This window comes from Phyllobates terribilis, unplaced genomic scaffold (assembly GCF_046119375.1).
Source record: "Phyllobates terribilis strain yellow unplaced genomic scaffold, ASM4611937v1 Scaffold_11__3_contigs__length_659146591, whole genome shotgun sequence".
Taxonomy (NCBI): domain Eukaryota; kingdom Metazoa; phylum Chordata; class Amphibia; order Anura; family Dendrobatidae; genus Phyllobates; species Phyllobates terribilis.
The window spans coordinates 479,647,574-479,667,202 of record NW_027362771.1 but is presented as its reverse complement, the minus strand read 5'-3'; the positions used below and the strand labels follow the sequence as shown (position 1 = coordinate 479,667,202).

At 46.2% G+C, this 19,629-nt stretch overlaps 1 protein-coding gene across 6 annotated transcripts in view; it reads left to right on the top strand.

The window, feature by feature from the left end:
* Positions 1-19,629, top strand: part of MEGF11 (multiple EGF like domains 11) — a 752,211-nt gene that overhangs the window by 717,484 nt on the left and 15,098 nt on the right. For 5 of the 6 annotated variants that reach the window (XM_073653441.1, XM_073653443.1, XM_073653439.1 and 2 more), the window contains one exon: positions 17,518-17,724. The exons of the other annotated variant lie outside the window; for it this stretch is intronic. In XM_073653441.1, the coding sequence (XP_073509542.1) occupies positions 17,518-17,724 (207 nt within the window). The remainder of the gene's footprint in view (positions 1-17,517; positions 17,725-19,629) is intronic. 6 annotated transcript variants of the gene reach the window in all.

Here is a 19,629-nt window from a genome sequence, read left to right as displayed (position 1 = left end):
GATGCTTTTGTAACCTTTTTCAGCTTGATGAGCTTGAACAACTCTTTTTGTGAGGTCCTCAGAAATCTCCTTTGTTCTGTCACGCATGGTGTGGGAAAGACTTAGTGCAACACAGAGGGAAGAGAGAAAGGGAGCCCAGACACTAGGGAAAGGGGGGAATGGAGACCTCCTAGTCTGGTCTAGTGTCACCCTGTCTCAACTACCTATATGTCCCTATATTGGCTCTACAGCAATCGCCCCGTGTTCCTCGCCCTGACTTTCCCTGGCGTATGGCTAAGGCTAAAGAAGGGAGGAGATGAGCACTAGTCGATCTCCACTGAACTCTATAGACAACAAGGATAGACAAACAGGGGGATATTGCTTAGCTTTAGACGACTCCAGACAAATGTGCACACGGCCTCAAGCTTCAGAGAGGATGAAATACTGCTCTTGCTAAAGCTTCACAAGTAGTAGTGAATATCGCCGGCACCTCCTTCTCAGACACGCCAGGTATTTATACACTCAGGCCAGGGAGCTAATTAGCCAGAGGGAGGTAGCCGCTGGGTCCTAGAGACAGCCAGCCTCTAAGAAGATGTCTGTAATGCCAAATGTAGAGATCTCCTGCAACCAACTGCAGGGCGACTGTGTCACCTCTGACACACCCATGACATGTTCATGCCATAATAAACATAAATGACGCGCCCCTGGGCCTATGCTGAGTAGCGTTGCGCACGCGGGAGCCTACCCGGAGCCGGATCTGATAGGGGTAGTAGTCTCGTGGCGGTGACCCGGTCCGTGCCCAGGGAGTCAAGCTGAGTGGCGGTGTATTAGCAGTAGATGTAGGACGACTACGCCACCCGTTGAATGCAGCTATGGAGCTGCCGCTGCAGGGCAGACCGCTGAGGCCGGTGGAAGGATGGTGCAGCGTGGATGGTATAACCCCCAACGGGAGGGGTATGGCCTCAGGGCAGCCGACGTGGATGATGGGGGTAGTAGGAACCACTCAGAGACGATGCGGTGTAGTTCAGGGTCTTTACTGGTGACAAAGATAGACCCTCCCGGAGTACTGGCTAGCGGTCGGGGCCTGGTCAGTCCTTGAGCAGATGGGATTCCCCTTGGCCAGGCGGAGTTGTAGGCCTCCCCAACTAATTGTACTCTTCTGGCTTCCTTGCTAGAGGCGGGTAAAGGTAGCCCACGTCCCTGAGTGTACCGTGTGGTGCTCACCCGTATGGCCGGTGACTCGGGGCCTTCTAGTGGCTTCCGCTCCACGACGGCGGTGCTGGTCCCACGCGTGTGACCGTGCCTTCGGGTTTCTTGGCCAGAGGACCTGAAATCCCCTGCCGGGCGGTTTCTGCTGCTGGGTCTGGGTTAATCCCCACAGCCTCGGACTCCGGGTCCGGTGGTAACTCTTCAATCAGGGCGAGCTCTTCAGCTGCCAGCCCCTGATTCCTTTTAGCACTGCTCCCACTGAGCTCCTGATCTTTCTTTCCTAAGCTGCTCCTCTTCTTCTCTCTACTCTTCTTCTCTCTACTCTTCTTCTCCCTAACCCTGCCTCAGCCCCAGTTTTATATAGGGGAAGTTCTTCCCCTCCCAGGACTGGGCAGGAGGTGTGGCATGCATAGGATTCCTGACCAAGAGACCTCCCACCTGCTCTCAGACATAACATTGCTATTACTGTGGAGACCAGACCCCTGGGGTGCCACATTCCCCCCTAGTGAAAGTTAGTACTCCGGGACTAAACATACTTTTGTAAACATAACAAGGTGCAAACAATAACATTCTGATAGAGACAACACATAAGGTGGTCACGGCGTGTCCGCAACCGGGTGTAACTTTTGAGGAAAACAAGGGTGTCCATTTCACCAACACAGGGAGACGTAACCAGGTAGGGGTCTGTCCTACCCCCAGTCCTTAACAGTCTTTCAGTCCGTCCTGGGTTACGCTCCAACTATATACACAAAGGATTCCCGGTAAATCCACCAAAGACTCCTATAAATAACTAGAAACACATAATTATACACAAGCAACAATAAACAGGTAAACATTAATAAAATAGCTTGAACATTTAGATCCTCCACCGTATGGGCAGCTGGCCTCTAGTGACCCTAGTGGACCTACGGAGCTGGTTGATTGGTCCTGAGCTACAGGGTATAGGAGCTGTCAAGGGTAAACTGGGCAGCCGTCTACGGACTCTTTGGCTCACTAGGGGTATGGCAGGCTCACTATAAGCAGAGGGTTGATTTTCCTGGTCTGCTTGTGTGGGGCCTTCTGCCTCCTGGACCGGCTGTTCTTCCAGTTCTACCTGTGTCTCCGTAGGCACTTGGGATGCTGGTTGGAGGAACGTGAGGACGGGTACCACAACAGCACCATTGACTTGAGTCCAAGACCGAGGGAAGTCTCCGAGCACAGTACTAACCATATCTTCCCTTTCCTCTACGGGTCGAGGGTCCTCTTGTTCCTCTTCAGGGTTCCGTAGCTGTTCGGGACACTTCTTTAGGTGATCCCGGGATACAATGGCTGTGGTTTCCCCTCCGTCTTTACTGATTGTACAGATCTTCGGGTTGTCGTGGCTTGAGGGCAGTACGGTGTACGGGTCCTTCTCCCATTGGTCGTCCAACTTGTGGAGCCGTCTTTTCCTCTTCAAGACCTGCTCTCCAGGCACCAGGGGAACAGCGGGAGCATACTGGTTGTAAGTTTTCTCTTGTCTTTCCCTAGCTTGACAGAGACTACGCTCCACGCTCTCCTGTACTTTTCGGTATTGCTGCTGCCTCTCTGTGTCCCAGTTGGCTTCTGGTGAAGTGTCCTCGGGTGTCAGGACTCCCATCTCCAGATCAACAGGAAGCTTACCAGGTCTTACCCTCATTAGGTAAGCCGGGGTACAGTTGGTGGAACCTACAGGGATGTGGTTGTATAGGTCCACCAGGTCGGGCAGCTTCTCAGGCCACAGACTGCGTTCCTCCAGGGGCAATGTTTTCAGGAGATCTATCACCACCTGGTTCATTTTCTCACAAAGTCCATTAGTTTGCGGGTGATAGGGTGTTGTTCTTATCTTCCGGCATCCATACAGGGTGCAGAACTCCTGGAAGACCTCCGCTTCAAAGGCAGGCCCCTGGTCCGTCAGCACCTGCTCCGGGTATTCATGCGGACGGCAGAAGTGCTGCTGGAAGGCTCTAGCTGCTGTGTGAGCCGTTAAGTCCTTGACGGGGACGACAACCAAGAACCGGGAGTAGTGATCCACGATGGTTAACGCGTAGACGTAGCCACTTCTGCTTGGGGTCAGCTTTACATGATCCAAGGCTACCAGTTCCAACGGCTGTCTGGTGATGATGGACCGCAGGGGAGTCTTCTGGCTGGCACGGTCCCTCCTTCTTAAGTTGCATGGGCCACAGTCTCTGCACCACCTCTCGATGGTTCCTCTCATGCCTACCCAATGGAACCGCCCGTGCAGCAGAAACTCCAGCTTCTTCCATCCGAAATGCCCAGCTCCGTCGTGGTATGCCTCCATCACCATAGCTGCGTCTCTTCTTGGCACCACTACTTGCCAGATTAGTTCATGCGTCCGGGAGTTAACCATTCTGCGGCACAACTTTCCCTTGTAAAGGAACAGTCGACTCTTCTCAGCCCACAGTTGCTTGGCTTCCTCCGGAGCGTCTGGGTCAAGGCGTGCATCTGGCCGAGTCAGCATCTCCTTTACCAGACGGACGGCAGGGTCACTGTCTTGCGTCTCCACCCAGTTGTAATGAGGTAAGGGGTTGAACGTAGCGGTTTGCTTAATTCTTACACGGTGGGAATACTGGATAGTCCCATGACGGTGGAACGCGGGGAGCTCAACTTCTTCCAGTTCCTCTGAATCTTCCCCTACGTCCGGTAGGTTTGGCATCCTGGACAGGGCGTCTGCGTTGGTATTGGAGCGTCCTGCCCGGTATTTGATTGTAAACTCATAGTTGGACAAGCGGGCCATCCACCTCTGCTCTAGGGCACCGAGTCTTGCAGTGTCCAGGTGTGTCAACGGGTTGTTATCCGTGTACACGGTGAACCGGGAAGAAGCGAGGTAGTGCTTAAAGCGTTCGGTGACTGCCCACACCACTGCCAGGAACTCTAGCTTAAATGAGCTGTAATTCTCAGGGTTTCTTTCGGTGGGTCGCAGTTTTCGGCTGGCGTAAGCAATTACCCGTTCTTTCCCCTGCTGGATCTGGGATAGTACGGCTCCTAGCCCGATGTTACTGGCGTCGGTGTAGAGGATAAAGGGCTGGCTGTAATCAGGGTACGCCAGGATTTCATCCCCCGTGAGGGCCATCTTCAGCTGGCGGAAGGACTCTTCTTCCAACTTCTCCCATCTGAAGGGCGGCTTCTGGTTCTTGGCCTTCCTGGACTGGCCTATCAGGAGGTCCTGCATAGGAGCTGCCTTTTTGGTGAAACCGGGTATGAACCTTCGGTAGTAGCCTACCAACCCGAGGAACTGCCTCACTTCCTTTACGCTGGAGGGGCTTGGCCATTCCTTAATTGCGGTGATCTTATCAGGGTCGGGAGCCACTCCGTCAGCACTCACCACGTGTCCCAGGTACTGCACCTTTGGCTTCAGGAGGTGACACTTGGAAGGTTTCACCTTTAGGCCGTAACTTGCCAGAGCTTCAAACACTTCCGCCAGGTGCTTCAGGTGGTCCTCGTTGGTCTTGGAGTAGACGATGACATCGTCCAGGTATAACAGGACCGTCTCAAAGTTCCGGTGTCCCAGACAGCACTCCATCAATCGCTGGAAGGTTCCTGGTGCGTTGCAGAGTCCAAACGGCATGCAGGTAAACTCGCTAAGTCCCATTGGGGTGGTGAATGCGGTCTTCTCCCGATCCGCCTCTGCTACAGGAACCTGCCAGTACCCACTAGTGAGATCCAAGGTGGAGAAGAAGTTAGCAGATTTTAAAGCAGCCAAAGACTCCTCTATTCTTGGTAAGGGGTACGCATCTTTGTGTGTGATACGGTTAATTTTCCGGTAATCTACACACATTCTCATGGTGTTGTCTTTCTTTTTGACCAAGACTAGTGGAGCTGCCCAGGGGCTACAGCTATCCCTGATTACCCCAGCCTCCTTCATGTCTCTAAGCATCCCCTTGGCGTGTTGGTAGTGTGCAGGGGGTACGGGCCGATACCTCTCTTTTATGGGAGGATGGTCTCCCGTGGGGATGTGGTGTTCTACCCCCTTGACTCGCCCGAAGTCTAACGGGTGTTTACTAAACACTCTCTCGTACTCTTGAACCACCCGGTAGACTCCCTGTTTCTGGTGGGAGGGAGTGGAGTCAGTACCCAAATGTAGCTGCTGACACCAATCCTCCATTATTTTCTTAGAGCCGTTACCTTCCTCCGGATGAGATGGAGGCAAGGGTTCCACAGACTGTATAGAATTTTGGTTGATAGTATATAATTTGGCTAGCGTAGCATACCGGGGCAGGTATACTTCCCTTTTCCCAATATTTATTATGCGAACGGGTACCCTCCCATGGCGTACATCAACTACCCCCCGGGCTGTCAAAATGGTGGGCCTACTGTCTGAGTAGACTGGCTCTACCATGGCCTGGTAATCTCTACCTCTCAGACCAATAGCTGCCCGGCACCAAATCATCATTTCACTTTTCGGGGGTATGGCAATAGGGAAAGGGTCACACATTCTTACGCTACCAATCTCACCGCCGGAGAGTTCCACTTGTTGCCGTCGCATCAGTGCCCGGATCTCTTTCTGGAGCACTCGCTGCTGGCCGGAGCTGGCGTTCTTGGCAACCTGCTGTAAAATGAAAATCACCTCTGCAAGACAATTTTCAATCACATTAGTTCCTAGAGTTATCTTTGGGTGACTCTCGCGCTTGTCAATGTCCACAATGACTAGTCCCTGTGCTGCCAGTTCGACTCTACCGATTTTAATGGTCATCTCTTTAAATCCGATCTGCGGCACGGGTTGACCATTGCTGGCAATGATACTCAAGTCGTCGTCAGGGTAGCGGGTTATATCCGAGTCATTCCAGTACTGCTTGAAGAGCACGTACGGGATGGTGGTGACCTGTGACCCGGTGTCCAGTAGGGCACTCATAGGAATGCCATCCAGTACCACAGGCAAGACTGGACGTCCTCCCACATATTTGTCGCGCCAGCTCGATGGGCCTGGTGATCTTTTTCCTGGGGGTTGGCCCTCTACCCCAGGTTGTGCCAGTTTAAAGGACAGTACCTTGCCATATGTCCGGGTTGATTGCAGCGGCGGCAGATGGGTTGTCCGTCCTCGTTGTATCGGTCGCTGGGTCTTCCTCTGGCCGGTGGGGTCCTCCTTGGTCGACGCCACGGGATGTCCTCCGGTCCGGATGCCAGCTGGATCTTCCCTGGAGTGGAAACCTGTAAAGACTGCACAGTTCGGGTTAGCGCAGCAACGCTTTTAGCTAGCTCTTGGACCTGATGGTGCAGGTCTGGAGCCGGGTCATTGTTCAAAGCCTGCGCATCAGCCCCCACAGGCCCTGCCGACAAGGGCGCCGCCTCCTGGTGGTAAGTGATAGCTGGGCGCCTGTGGGTCACAACGCCACCCGGTGCCGGTTCTCGGAGCACCCGGATGGCTCTGTCCTTGAACTGTGCAAAGTCCAGATGAGGATCCTGTAAGGCTATGGCCCGCAACTGGGTTCGGTGGACATTGCAATATAGTCCCTCTATAAATTGTTCGGTCAACAGCCTGTCCTCGTTTCCCACGCTGTCGGGGTCGGTCTGCTTAATGGCTCTCAGGGCCTCTTGTAGGTTTAGTGCATAGTCCCTTATACTCTCATGTGCTCGCTGCTTGCACCCATAGAATTTAAGCTTAATCTCGGCTGAGGTGCGGGTATCAAAGGTGTCCCTCAGCCGGGTTAGTATCCCCACGACAGTCCTCTTCCCAGGTGGCCAAGACTTTACCTCCCTTTGGGCTGCCCCGGTTAGTTGGGCCACCAGGATGCTCACTTTTTGCTCTTCTGTGAGGGGGTACACCTGGAAGAGGCTATCCAGCTTTTCTCTAAAGTCATTCAGGGTATGTGACTCCCCTGAGTATTGGGGTAGCCAGGCTGCTCCCGGGATATAGGGCATGGTAAAAGGCATGACTGCAGCAGCGCTGGCGCTGGCGGGGGTTGAGGCAGTGAAGCTCTCCTCCGTATCCGACATCTTCCTCCCCCCTAGTGGACCGTGGCCTACCTTGCGATGATCCTCTTCCGTAGGCCGCGGCTCCGCAGTGGATCGTCAGGGTTGAGGACCTTCTGTCGCGCTCCTGTGACGTCAGCGTCTGCTGGGCTCCTTCCAGGACCGTACGCGACGTCTGGACGTGAGGCGGGGCTTCAGTTCTCGCGCGCTTTTGGAGTCCACGCCCCTCTTCTTCCCGCGCGGCGTCTTCAAGATGGCGTCCAACGGCGGGAAAACTCCACGGAAGGCGGGAAGAAGGCTGAAAATGGCGCCGGATGGCGGGAATCTTCACCGATGGCGGGAAGAAGGCTGAAGATGGCGCCGGATGGTGGGAATCTTCGCCACAGGTAAGTTTAAAAGTCTCTTTTTTTTTCAGGCACGCAGTACCCGGTGGTTGCGGGCACGGTATCCTGCCGACTACGCCAAAAAGCTGACGCGCCCCTGGGCCTGTGCTGAGTAGCGTTGCGCACACGGGAGCCTACCCGGAGCCGGATCTGATAGGGGTAGTAGTCTCGTGGCGGTGACCCGGTCCGTGCCCAGGGAGTCAAGCTGAGTGGCGGTGTATTAGCAGTAGATGTAGGACGACTACGCCACCCGTTGAATGCAGCTATGGAGCTGCCACTGCAGGGCAGACCGCTGAGGCCGGTGGAAGGATGGTGCAGCGTGGATGCTATAACCCCCAACGGGAGGGGTATGGCCTCAGGGCAGCCGACGTGGATGATGGGGGTAGTAGGAACCACTCAGAGACGATGCGGTGTAGTTCAGGGTCTTTACTGGTGACAAAGATAGACCCTCCCGGAGTACTGGCTAGCGGTCGGGGCCTGGTCAGTCCTTGAGCAGATGGCATTCCCCTTGGCCAGGCGGAGTTGTAGGCCTCCCCAACTAATTGTACTCTTCTGGCTTCCTTGCTAGAGGCGGGTAAAGGTAGCCCACGTCCCTGAGTGTACCGTGTGGTGCTCACCCGTATGGCCGGTGACTCGGGGCCTTCTAGTGGCTTCCGCTCCACGACGGCGGTGCTGGTCCCACGCGTGTGACCGTGCCTTCGGGTTTCTTGGCCAGAGGACCTGAAATCCCCTGCCGGGCGGTTTCTGCTGCTGGGTCTGGGTTAATCCCCACAGCCTCGGACTCCGGGTCCGGTGGTAACTCTTCAATCAGGGCGAGCTCTTCAGCTGCCAGCCCCTGATTCCTTTTAGCACTGCTCCCACTGAGCTCCTGATCTTTCTTTCCTAAGCTGCTCCTCTTCTTCTCTCTACTCTTCTTCTCTCTACTCTTCTTCTCCCTAACCCTGCCTCAGCCCCAGTTTTATATAGGGGAAGTTCTTCCCCTCCTAGGACTGGGCAGGAGGTGTGGCATGCATAGGATTCCTGACCAAGAGACCTCCCACCTACTCTCAGACATAACATTGCTATTACTGTGGAGACCAGACCCCTGGGGTGCCACATAAACATGTGTTGTGAAGAAGATGAGACTTTGATAGATCCCTCCTCTTTAAATAAAACATGTCACCCACTCATATCATATTCATCCTATTGACTGAAAACACTGTACTTTAGTTTAAACTTAAAATTATCTGCTAATCCTAAAATTTCACATACTTTTCCAACTCACGGACATGTTTCTCAATAAAAAAAATGGCTAAGTCTTATATTTTTGACTCATTTGTTTGATTTGGTTCTCTTTAAATACTTTTAGGACTTGTGTAAAAATTTTATATAGTTTTTCAGGTCAACAATATTGAAAAATATGGAAAATTTTGAAGGGTTCACAAACTTTCAAGCACTACTATAAGATAAATGTCTAAATATTGGCAGGTTTGGATGACTTTTCACTTATGTGTATGGGCACCTTTAGACTTACAACTGATTGTTGGAGGTACTTAAGCACTGGGGTTTAATAGACCATTCCTAGGCCATTTCTTCACTAATAATTTTACCACAGAGGTTCAGCCCTCTGTGGTAAAATTAATAATTTATAAGTTCAGTTTTTTTGGTTACAGATTCCTTACATAAACAAAATATGATATTAAACTATAATTTTTGGCTCCCTCCAGCCACCACCGAAGGGAGGTTACAGTATTGTGATTGGGATGAACATATAAATAGTATATAGTAAGTTTATATGCTCCCTCAGTCACAATATGACTTTTTTAAGTTACGTCTATTTAGGGGTCTCCGACTGTTGCATGAAAATATTAGGAATTGCACAATTATATATATATGTGTGTGTATGTATATATATATATATATATATATATATATATATATATATATATATATATATATATATATATATATATATATATATATATATATATATATATATATATATATATATATATATATATATAGTACAGACCAAAAGTTTGGACACACCTTCTCATTTAAAGATTTTTCTGTATTTTCATGACTATGAAAATTGTACATTCACACTGAAGGCATCAAAACTATGAATTAACACATGTGGAATTATATACTTAACAAAAAAGTGTGAAACAATTGAAAATATGTCTTATATTCTAGGTTCTTCAAAGTAGCCACCTTTTGCTTTGATGACTGGTTTGCACACTCTTGGCATTCTCTTGATGAGCTTCAAGAGGTAGTCACCGGAAATGGTTTTCACTTCACAGGTGTGCCCTGTCAGGTTTAATACGTGGGATTTCGTGCCTTATAAATGGGGTTCGGACCATCAGTTGTGTTGTGCAGAAGTCAGGTGGATACACAGCTGATAGTCCTACTGAATAGACTGCTAGAATTTGTATTATGGCAAGAAAAAAGCAGCTAAGTAATGAAAAACGAGTGGCCATCATTACTTTAAGAAATGAAGGTCAGTCAGTCCGAAAAATTGGGCAAACTTTGAAAGTGTCCCCAAGTGCAGTTGCAAAAACCATCAAGCACTACAAAGAAACTGGCTCACATGAGGACCGCCCCAGGAAAGGAAGAGTCACCTCTGCTTCTGAGGATAAGTTTATCCGAGTCACCAGGCTCAGAAATCGCAGGTTAACAGCAGCTCAGATTAGAGACCAGGTCAATGCCACACAGAGTTCTATCAGCAGACACATCTCTTCAACAACTGTTAAGAGGAGACTTTGTGCAGCAGGCCTTCATGGTAAAATAGCTGCTAGGAAACCACTGCTAAGGACAGGCAACAAGCAGAAGAGACTTGTTTGGGCTAAAGAACACAAGGAATGGACATTAGACCAGTGCAAATCTGTGCTTTGGTCTGATGAGTCCAAATTTGAGATCTTTGGTTCCAACCACCGTGTCTTTGTGCGATGCAGAAAAGGTGAACGGATGAACTCTACATGCCTGGTTCTCACCGTGAAGCATGGAGGAAGAGGTGTGATGGTGTGGGGGTGCTTTGCTGGTGACATTGTTGGGGATTTATTCAAAATTGAAGGCATACTGAACCAGCATGGCTACCACAGCATCTTGCAGCAGCATGCTATTCCATCCGGTTTGCGTTTAGTTGGACCATCATTTATTTTTCAACAGGACAATGACCCCAAACACACCTCCAGGCTGTGTAAGGGCTATTTGACCAAGAGGGAGAGTGATGGGGTGCTACGCCAGATGACCTGGCCTCCACAGTCGCCAGACCTGAACCCAATCGAGATGGTTTGGGGTGAGCTGGACCGCAGAGTGAAGGCAAAAGGGCCATCACTGGGAACTCCTTCAAGATTGTTGGAAGACCATTTCCGGTGACTACCTCTTGAAGCTCATCAAGAGAATGCCAAGAGTGTGCAAAGCAGTCATCAAAGCAAAAGGTGGCTACTTTGAAGAACCCAGAATATAAGACATGTTTTCAGTTGTTTCACACTTTTTTGTTAAGTATATAATTCCACATGTGTTAATTCATAGTTTTGATGCCTTCAGTGTGAATGTACAATTTTCATAGTCATGAAAATACAGAAAACTCTTTAAATGAGAAGGTGTGTCCAAACTTTTAGTCAGTACTGATTACAGTGGTTACGGAAAGTATTCAGACCCCTTTAAATTTTTCACTCTTTGTTTCATTGCAGCCATTTGGTAAATTCTAAAAAGTTCATTTTTTTCTCATTAAAGTACACTCTGCACTCCATCTTGACTGAAAAAAATAGAAATGTAGAAATGTTTGCAAATTTATTAAAAAAGAAAAACTGAAATATCACATGGTCATAAGTATTCAGACCCTTTGCTTAGTATTGAGTAGAAGCACCCTTTTGAGCTAGTACAGCCATGAGTCTTCTTGGGAATGATGCAGCAAGGTTTTCACACCTGGATTTGGGCATCCTCTGCCATTCTTCCTTGCAGATCCTCTCTAATTCCATCAGGTTGGATGGTGAACATTGGTGGACAGCCATTTTCAGGTCTCTCCAGATATGCTCAATTGGGTTTAGGTCAGGGCTCTGGCTGGGCCAGTCAAGAATAGTCACAGAGTTGTTCTGAAGCCACTCCTTTGTTATTTTAGCTGTGTGCTTAGGGTCATTGTCTTGTTGGAAGGTGAACCTTCGGCCAAGTCTGAGGTCCAGAGCACTCTGTAAGAGGTTTTCATCCAGGATATCTCTGTACTTGGCCGCATTCATGTTTCCTTGAATTGCAACCAGTCATCCTGTCCCTGCTGCTGAAAAACACCCCCATAGCATGATGCTGCCACCACCATGTTTCACTGTTGGGATTGTATTGGGCAGGTGATGAGCAGTTCCTGGTTTTCTCCACACATACCGCTTAGAATTATCACCAAAGAGTTCTATCTTCGGCTCATCAGACCAGAGAATCTTATTTCTCATAGTCTGGGAGTCCTTCATGTGTTTTTGAGCAAACTCTATGCAGGCTTTCATATGTCTTGCACTGAGGAGAGGCTTCCGTCGGGCCACTCTGCCATGAAGGCCCAACTGGTGGAGGGCTGCCGTGATAGTTGACTTTGTGGAACTTTCTCCCATCTCCCTACTGCATCTCTGGAGCGCAGCCACAGTGATCTTGACCATGTGATATTTCAGTTTTTCTTTTTTAATTAATTTGCTAAAATTTCCACATTTCTGTTTTTTTTCAGTCAAGATGGGGTGCAGAGTGTACTGTAATGAGAAAAAAATGAACTTTTTAGAATTTACCAAATGGTTGCAATGAAACAAAGAGTGAAAAATTAAAAGGGGTCTGAATATTTCCGTACCGACTGTATATATATATATCTCAATTAAAAAGAAAGCTCTATACCCAGGCGCAGTTTGTTGTAAAAAAACAAACAAACTGCCCATTACTCACCCTGCCCGGGTCCAGCGTTGAGTCTCCCCTGCTGCTTCCATGGTCTGTTGTTGTCTGCAGCGATAGCACTGAAGCCAATCCGTGTGCTCACTGTCTCTGCCTGTATCATCGGCACAAGCTGCTGCATGAACTGATTGGCTGCAGTGCTGTCAATGTGACGGTCAGCACTGCAGAAAACAACAGATGTTGGGAACATCAGCAGAAACTCATTGCTGGACCTGGAGAGGATGAATAAAGCACAATTTGTTTTTTTTATTACAAACTGCACCTGGGAACTCCACTTTCCTGAAAACGGAAAACCTCTTCAATGTCTTGGCATGTATTTATTTCCAGTATTTTGAGGATATAGTAACATTGAACAGCTTAATACTTCTATTTTAAAGGTTTTATATTTCTAAAATATGCAACTAATGTTTAAAATATTAAAACAATAAATACAATTATAATATTCTTTAATTTACATAAAAATACCATGAGCTAGCTAATGAGTAAAAAAAAATCTAACTGACCTACAGTAAAGCACCATAGGGTACAAACTCTGGATTAAACACATTAAAATTGTATTATATGTTTAGAAAAGTAGACCCTAAGAAAAAAACGTTAATGATAATACCAAGCATAGTTATATTAGTGTAATACAAGAAAATGTGGGTGATGCATCATATAGCACAGTGCATTGCTACAGTTTATGTAATGTACCCATGGAGTCTCCTCTAAGGCTATATTCCCATGATGAGTATTTGGTGAGTTTTTGAAGTTGCAGATTTTTCTGCAGCATTTCTGTACCTGTAAAATACAAGTAATTTTGGTTACCTGTATTTTTTTATTGCATTTTTTTAGTACGTTTCTTTACATGCATTTTAATTGCGTTTTTGACTCTGAGTTTTTTGTCTCTTGTTGGTATGTCATGTTTTACATTTAGCTGCTTTGTTTTTGACAATGCCTGGTATTTGGCTTTGACATAATATTATTGATCCAGTCATGTGTAGATTAGTGCGGAAATGCACTAAAAACGCTTAAGCGTTTTTTTTTTTTTACCTACTGATTTTTTTTAATCAAATACAATTCTGTGTTGAAAACCTGTATGTAAAACAAGAAAAATTTACATGTTGCAGATTTCGAAAACTTATTGCAGGTCAATTTAAACAACATAAAAAAAAAGCACAGTGGGCGTGGGTTTTTCTACAAATCCCAGACACTTTGTTGAAACTGTAAGACGCTGTATTTTTTGCACAGCGAAAGTATGCAGCTCCAGAAACTTACCAAAAACTCATTGTGAGAACTTAAAGCACAACTCCAGCATTTTTTTTATTTCAGCGCTGGAGTGGTGCTACTAATCTAAGTTGCCTGACCCTAGTCTTGTACTTAAAGGGGTTGTCCACTACTAGGACAACCCCTTCTTAAACTAAATGTTCGACCCCGATAAAATAAAAAAATCTATACTCCCCTCCCGTGACGGCGCCGTTCCAGCAGTGTCGGCATCCGCGATCCTGGGGCTCTGGTGCGGTGGAATGACACATGAGCCCGGTGTTTAATCAGCGCTGGCGTCACTGTCCCCTTCTTTGGACGTTTTGAACATGAAGAGGAAGTCAAGGCTGCAGCTGATATGACTTCCTCTTCATGTTCAGTTTGTCCGAAGGCGGAGACAGTGACACCAGCGCTGATTGGGTGCTGAGCATAATGTGTCATTCCACCGCATCACAGCCCCGGGACAGCGAGTGCCGACACCGCTGGAACGACGCTGGCAAAGGAGGGGAGTATAGTTTTTTTATTTTATTTGGGCCAAACATTTAGTTTAAGAAGGGGTTGTCCTAGTAGTGGGCAACCCCTTTAACAGCTGCAGTCTTCAGCTGTTCCTGGCGCCTCACTTCGGTCATGATCCGCCATCTTGTGACCATAACTTCTGACTGACGGGAAGTCAGAGGAAATGGTCACAAGCTCTCAATGTAAGTCTATGGGAGCCTCGTTCTGCCTCTCATAAACTTACATTGAGTAGTGACCACTAGATCGCCCAGCTAACACTGGAGAGATCCAGCAGATCACAATTTGCTGGAGACCGATCGGAGCGGCGCCGATAACAGAAGAAGACGGTGGCTGGTGAGCATGAAACTAAGTGCAGAGTGCAACTTAGATTAGTGGCACCACTCCAGCGATAGAATAGCAAAAAAACTCTGGAGTGGTACTTTAACCTTACTTCCTATAATGGACAAGTATTACAGGTCAATACAAAACATCATGATCAAGCACCATTTATAGACATATTCTTTGTATTTGTTCATAAATGTATACGTGTATATTGGGATGTGTTCGCTATTACGATGCATTACTCTTTGTATTTGTGAAAATGAGTATTCTGTTCATGTATGTTTGGAAGCAATAGATGTTGTCTTTCTTAATGATGTTGTATATGGATGCTTGCCAGTGGTTTGGCAGAGACACAACTGGACAGTCATGCTGTTATATTGGGAAGGGACAGACACAGAAAGCCTCTGTTTCCTTCTGCCTGTGTGTGCCACTCTTTGCTTGCTCACATCCTTGCCTCTAAACAGAGCTGTCCTGCTCATCCCTCATCCCATGCATGCTGCTTTATCCACCCATTCACTGCTTCTCATTAATCCCGCTTTAAGGTCCTCATTAACACCAAGCCTTCCCTGGACTGTCTATGCAGGGCATTGAAACGTCAGGCCTTGGATTTACTCTAATTGCACAATTTACATATTTTACATAATGGAACCCCTATAGAAATGTTACATGGCTTAAAGTAGTTCACTTCTCCCCTGTATATGAAAACAGATCACAAACATTTCTTTTCCATTCTTCTGGCTCAGCCAAGTGTGACTACAGATTCACGCTAACTAGAATAATGTAAAATTCTCTGTTGGTTAAACCACATATTTTTAGTTAAACTCCTAATTTGCAGCTCTAGTTAGACACAGTACATGAGCTCATATGTAGAACTGCATTTAATGTGTTTTCTACAATTAAATAGGAGTAGATATAATTGGGGATGTCAAAGAACCCTTAAAACAACAAAAGTGACACCTTTAAAAAGAATGCCTCATCAGAAAATTACATATTTCAATTGAGTTTTATATATCTATATATAAAGATATATATGTATATATATATATATATATATATATATATATATATATATATAGATATAGATATATATAGATAGATATATATAGTAACGATTTTTTTCAAAGTTTTGCTGTTTTTAGGTGACTGCAGTTTCCTCACTGGCTGAGCTGATTTATTGGCCTCAATTCATCAAAGTGTTTATGCCAGAAAACTAGTGTAAAACACTTTGAAAAGTTCCAACATTTTAGCGCAACACTAGGTTGCACAAAGATCTTGCGACTTTTGGTATCAGCTTTGTCAAAATACCCAGAGCTTCAGAGGATCTAGGACGGGGCATGGCTATGCCCCCCCAGTCAAATTCTTCAAAAGTGGTGGCGTTTCTTAAGTCACAAATGTTACTCCAGCCTCTGACTGGAGTAACATTTCTGACGAGATGCTCGTCACTGATGAGTTACGTTGAATTCATTAAGTGGTGTGCACCTCTTAATGAATTCAGCACATATTATTGTTGCATGTTTGTCATTAAGACTGGCGTAGGAAATGCTGGTCTTAATGAATCAGAGCCATTATGTTTGCAGCTCGTTTGTTTTATTTGCGGTGTAGACTGGGACAGAAGAAGCAGCATCTCATTATCATTAAAGTCATTAAAGGACAAGTGAATTAATGACCGCTTTATGAAGGCCTAGATAAGGCATGATATTAACATAATACACAGCGGCTCTGTATATAGCTCTTATGTCATTTCCTGGTCTATGGCTGCAAACATCACTTTCTGGGGAATATAATTATCTATGATATATTTCTGTCAAGTAATTCCCATTAATTTCAGCAGCCTTAAAGGGGTTGTCCATAATTTTGATATTGATGGCTTGTCCTCGGATAGGTGCTCAGTATCAGATTGGTGCGGTCTAACAATCGGCATCCCCCTGATCAGCTGTTGCAAGCTCTGGTGGCGGCTGAATGTAGACATTGTACAGTGTGGCACAAAACGACTCCATACACTGCGTAGTGGCCACACCCAGGTACTGCAGCTTAGCTCCTATTAACTTGAATAGGAGCTGAGTTGCAGTGCTAAGATTGCATGTATATTAGGAAGTTGTGAGAAATAGATATTGGCAGAAGAAGCCCTCAGCTGTCTAAAGTTTATGGGTAATTAAAGGAAACTTGTCACAAGGTTTTTGCTACCTCATCTGAGAGCTTCATAATGTACGGGCAGAGACCCTGATTCCAACGATTTATCACTTAGTTTACTGGGTGCAACAATTGTGACACAATCAGAGTTTTTATATGTAACATGGAGCAGAGCTCAGAAAGCTGCCCCTGCCCACACCCCTGATTATCAGCTTTTTGTGTACATTGTATATGGACAGTCAGCTGCTTATCAGTGCTGGGCGTGGTTAGACCAAAATACATGGGAGCACTAGTGGCAGAGATAATATCCTGCTGATTAAAACACTCATTGTATTAAAACAACAGCACACCGTCTAATAAGTGACACATGACTGAAATCAGTATCTCAGCCCTTACCTCCTGCTGCCACAGATCACATAACAAAAACCTACTGACAGATTCCCTTTAAGTGAGTAGTATAACTTACCATGGGCCCAAATCCAAAATCTGTATTAGTGTCCTAAACCAACTATGTACAATTTCTAATACTGGTGTATGTAGCAGAGGGGCTTCAAGCACCAGGACACAGCTACTTCTGCCCGTCCCCCATTTTAGTGACGCTCCTGCTGTTAGGTAATAAATTTGGGTATAGAACAATATAATTAGATGACTTATGTACATTTTTGTCACATGCTCCTGCATGACACACTGCGGCCACACAGGGTCAATCTTTAGGTAGTGCTTAAAGCTCTGTAACAGATTCCACCTCCCCCTAACATCCTCCACATATTTGCCCTTGACTTACCAGCTCTTAGAGTGAACATCTGTTTTTAACCTTTAGGGCTTCCCCCTTCCTGCCATTTTTCCTGCTGCCTCCTGAGCTCCGGTCTCTTCCCCCAGATTTTTTTTGACTTGTGTTTGTTGCTTTTTGCAGATTGTATGAAAGAGTCAGGGTGCAGCTCCAGCACCTGCTCTCTGAGCAGCAGTGAGAACCCTTATGCCACCATTACAGACCCCCCCGCGCAGCACTCCAAACACTCAGAGAACAGCTACGTGGAAATGACCTCACCTGTCCATACTGATGCCCCATACTCAGATATACCTCCCTCATCAAAAGCTAACAAAAATGTATATGACGTGGGTAAGTGTCAGTTTCCATGCCAGCTGCACACGTGCATGATGCTGTAGCACCAGACTTGCTTGATGCCGACACAGACCAGTCTGCATGACCTGCTGACAGACATTGCTTGCTACATTCATCCAAGTGACCAAGTGTGCTCATCCTAAGGTTGCTTAAAGTGTATGTGATTCTTGCTTATCATGGCGCATGGTATACATATAATAAAGGTAGACCCTGTAGAAGCAGTAGACACTGAACTCCACTTCAGTTTATTCCCATAATTATCCATTTTGGAACCTGCACAGGCCACCAGGAGACCTAAAGGGGTGTGTTACCTGCCCAATTTCTCAAAATGAGTTTGTAAATGAGCACTGAACCCTTTATAGAGAGGAGACAGTGAGAGTTGCGTTAACTGAATCCGGGAAGAGATCCCATTTTATGTATTTGTATTGTGGCCCTCTTTCAGGTAAATCTGTCCTCGCTGTGAAGGCAATCATTTGCTGCATTATATCAGTGGTCATACAGTACAAGAACTGTGGTCAGAGTTTGTGGTCAGTTTAGTGGCCACACTATGAAACCGTAGGGTGATCAGTGTGTTCTCCTCACTTTCAGAATCATGCAAGTAAAGCCCCATCGTACCTTGGTTTTTAAAAACTTATGCAAAAAAATTTAGAAAAATTTACAACTGCAGAAATGTGTATGAAAATAAACAAGTTTTTTTTTTTCTATAAATGCAATCGGCTATTACTCCCTGCACATCAAAACCATGATCAATGTTTTCTTCTATAAACCAGACCCATCATGGGTCTCTTCTTTCTGCTCCTTCTGTATCTGCCATATCCTTCCTCCTAAGGACAGGTTCCTCAAGTCTGTCTCTTGTAAAAGTCATTATTAGTTTGTACGCTTCATGTATCCTTTCATCATTGTTTAAGTCTCAAGATTTAAAATGGATGTGTCATCAAATTTCACTTTACAAACTGGATACATTGTTAAATAGATCATTTTAAACCTGATAGTGTTGGTGTACTTACTTAAGGTGAAAAAGTGCAGGAGCCTAAGTGTATTCAGTCTCCGCCCACCCAGCCCCACAGCAGCAGCTTGTACTGAGCAGTGTGAGATCTCAGCAGTGAGGAGGGGCACTGAGGAGCTGTCACTCAGGCAAGGTGGGCAGATACTGATTTTAAACCTTCAAAAGAATTATACAGTCACTCTGACATAGATTCCCCAAGTAAATTCACCACCATCATCAGGTCTAAGAGCCCTAGTTAATGATGTATGCAGTTTGTGTTGTAAATTCTGATGACAGAACTGCTTTAAATTACAATATGTTACATATAAATGAAGAAAAAATACATGAATGCAAAAATACCACTATAAAATAACCATATCAACTCATGTTCCAAACATGTACTTGAAAAGGGGTACATATATGTAATACCCATGTTTGTGTGCTTTTTCCTTTATGTTAGGGAATCGCTTTTACAGCTTTTCCCAACTTGAGCCTATTTATTGCCTGAATTACTCAATTACTCCCTTAGCAAAAAGAGTTGTAATTTGTGTAATAGAGTTAGCATGCACTGTGTATAATAGACATAGTGAATATCCTTAATATAAGGACTGAATACCTCATAAACCTAGTGCGCTTACAAAATCTGATTGATAAGATATCTGTCAAACTAACACTTTGGCTTCGGGAGACCCCATATTTATTACTTAATTGGCCAGTCCCCCTGAGATCGATGGGTTTGGCTGATTATAATCTAATGTTTACTCTTAATGGTGGCTTTAAAAGTACTGACATACCTCCTTGTCCTGCCGCCCTCCCTCAACCAGAGTTATCTTACACTTGGTGCCATGGTCGTGCCACCTGACAATACCCTCAAAATGCAATGTAACAATAGTAACCAGTTTCTCTCATATTAGTTT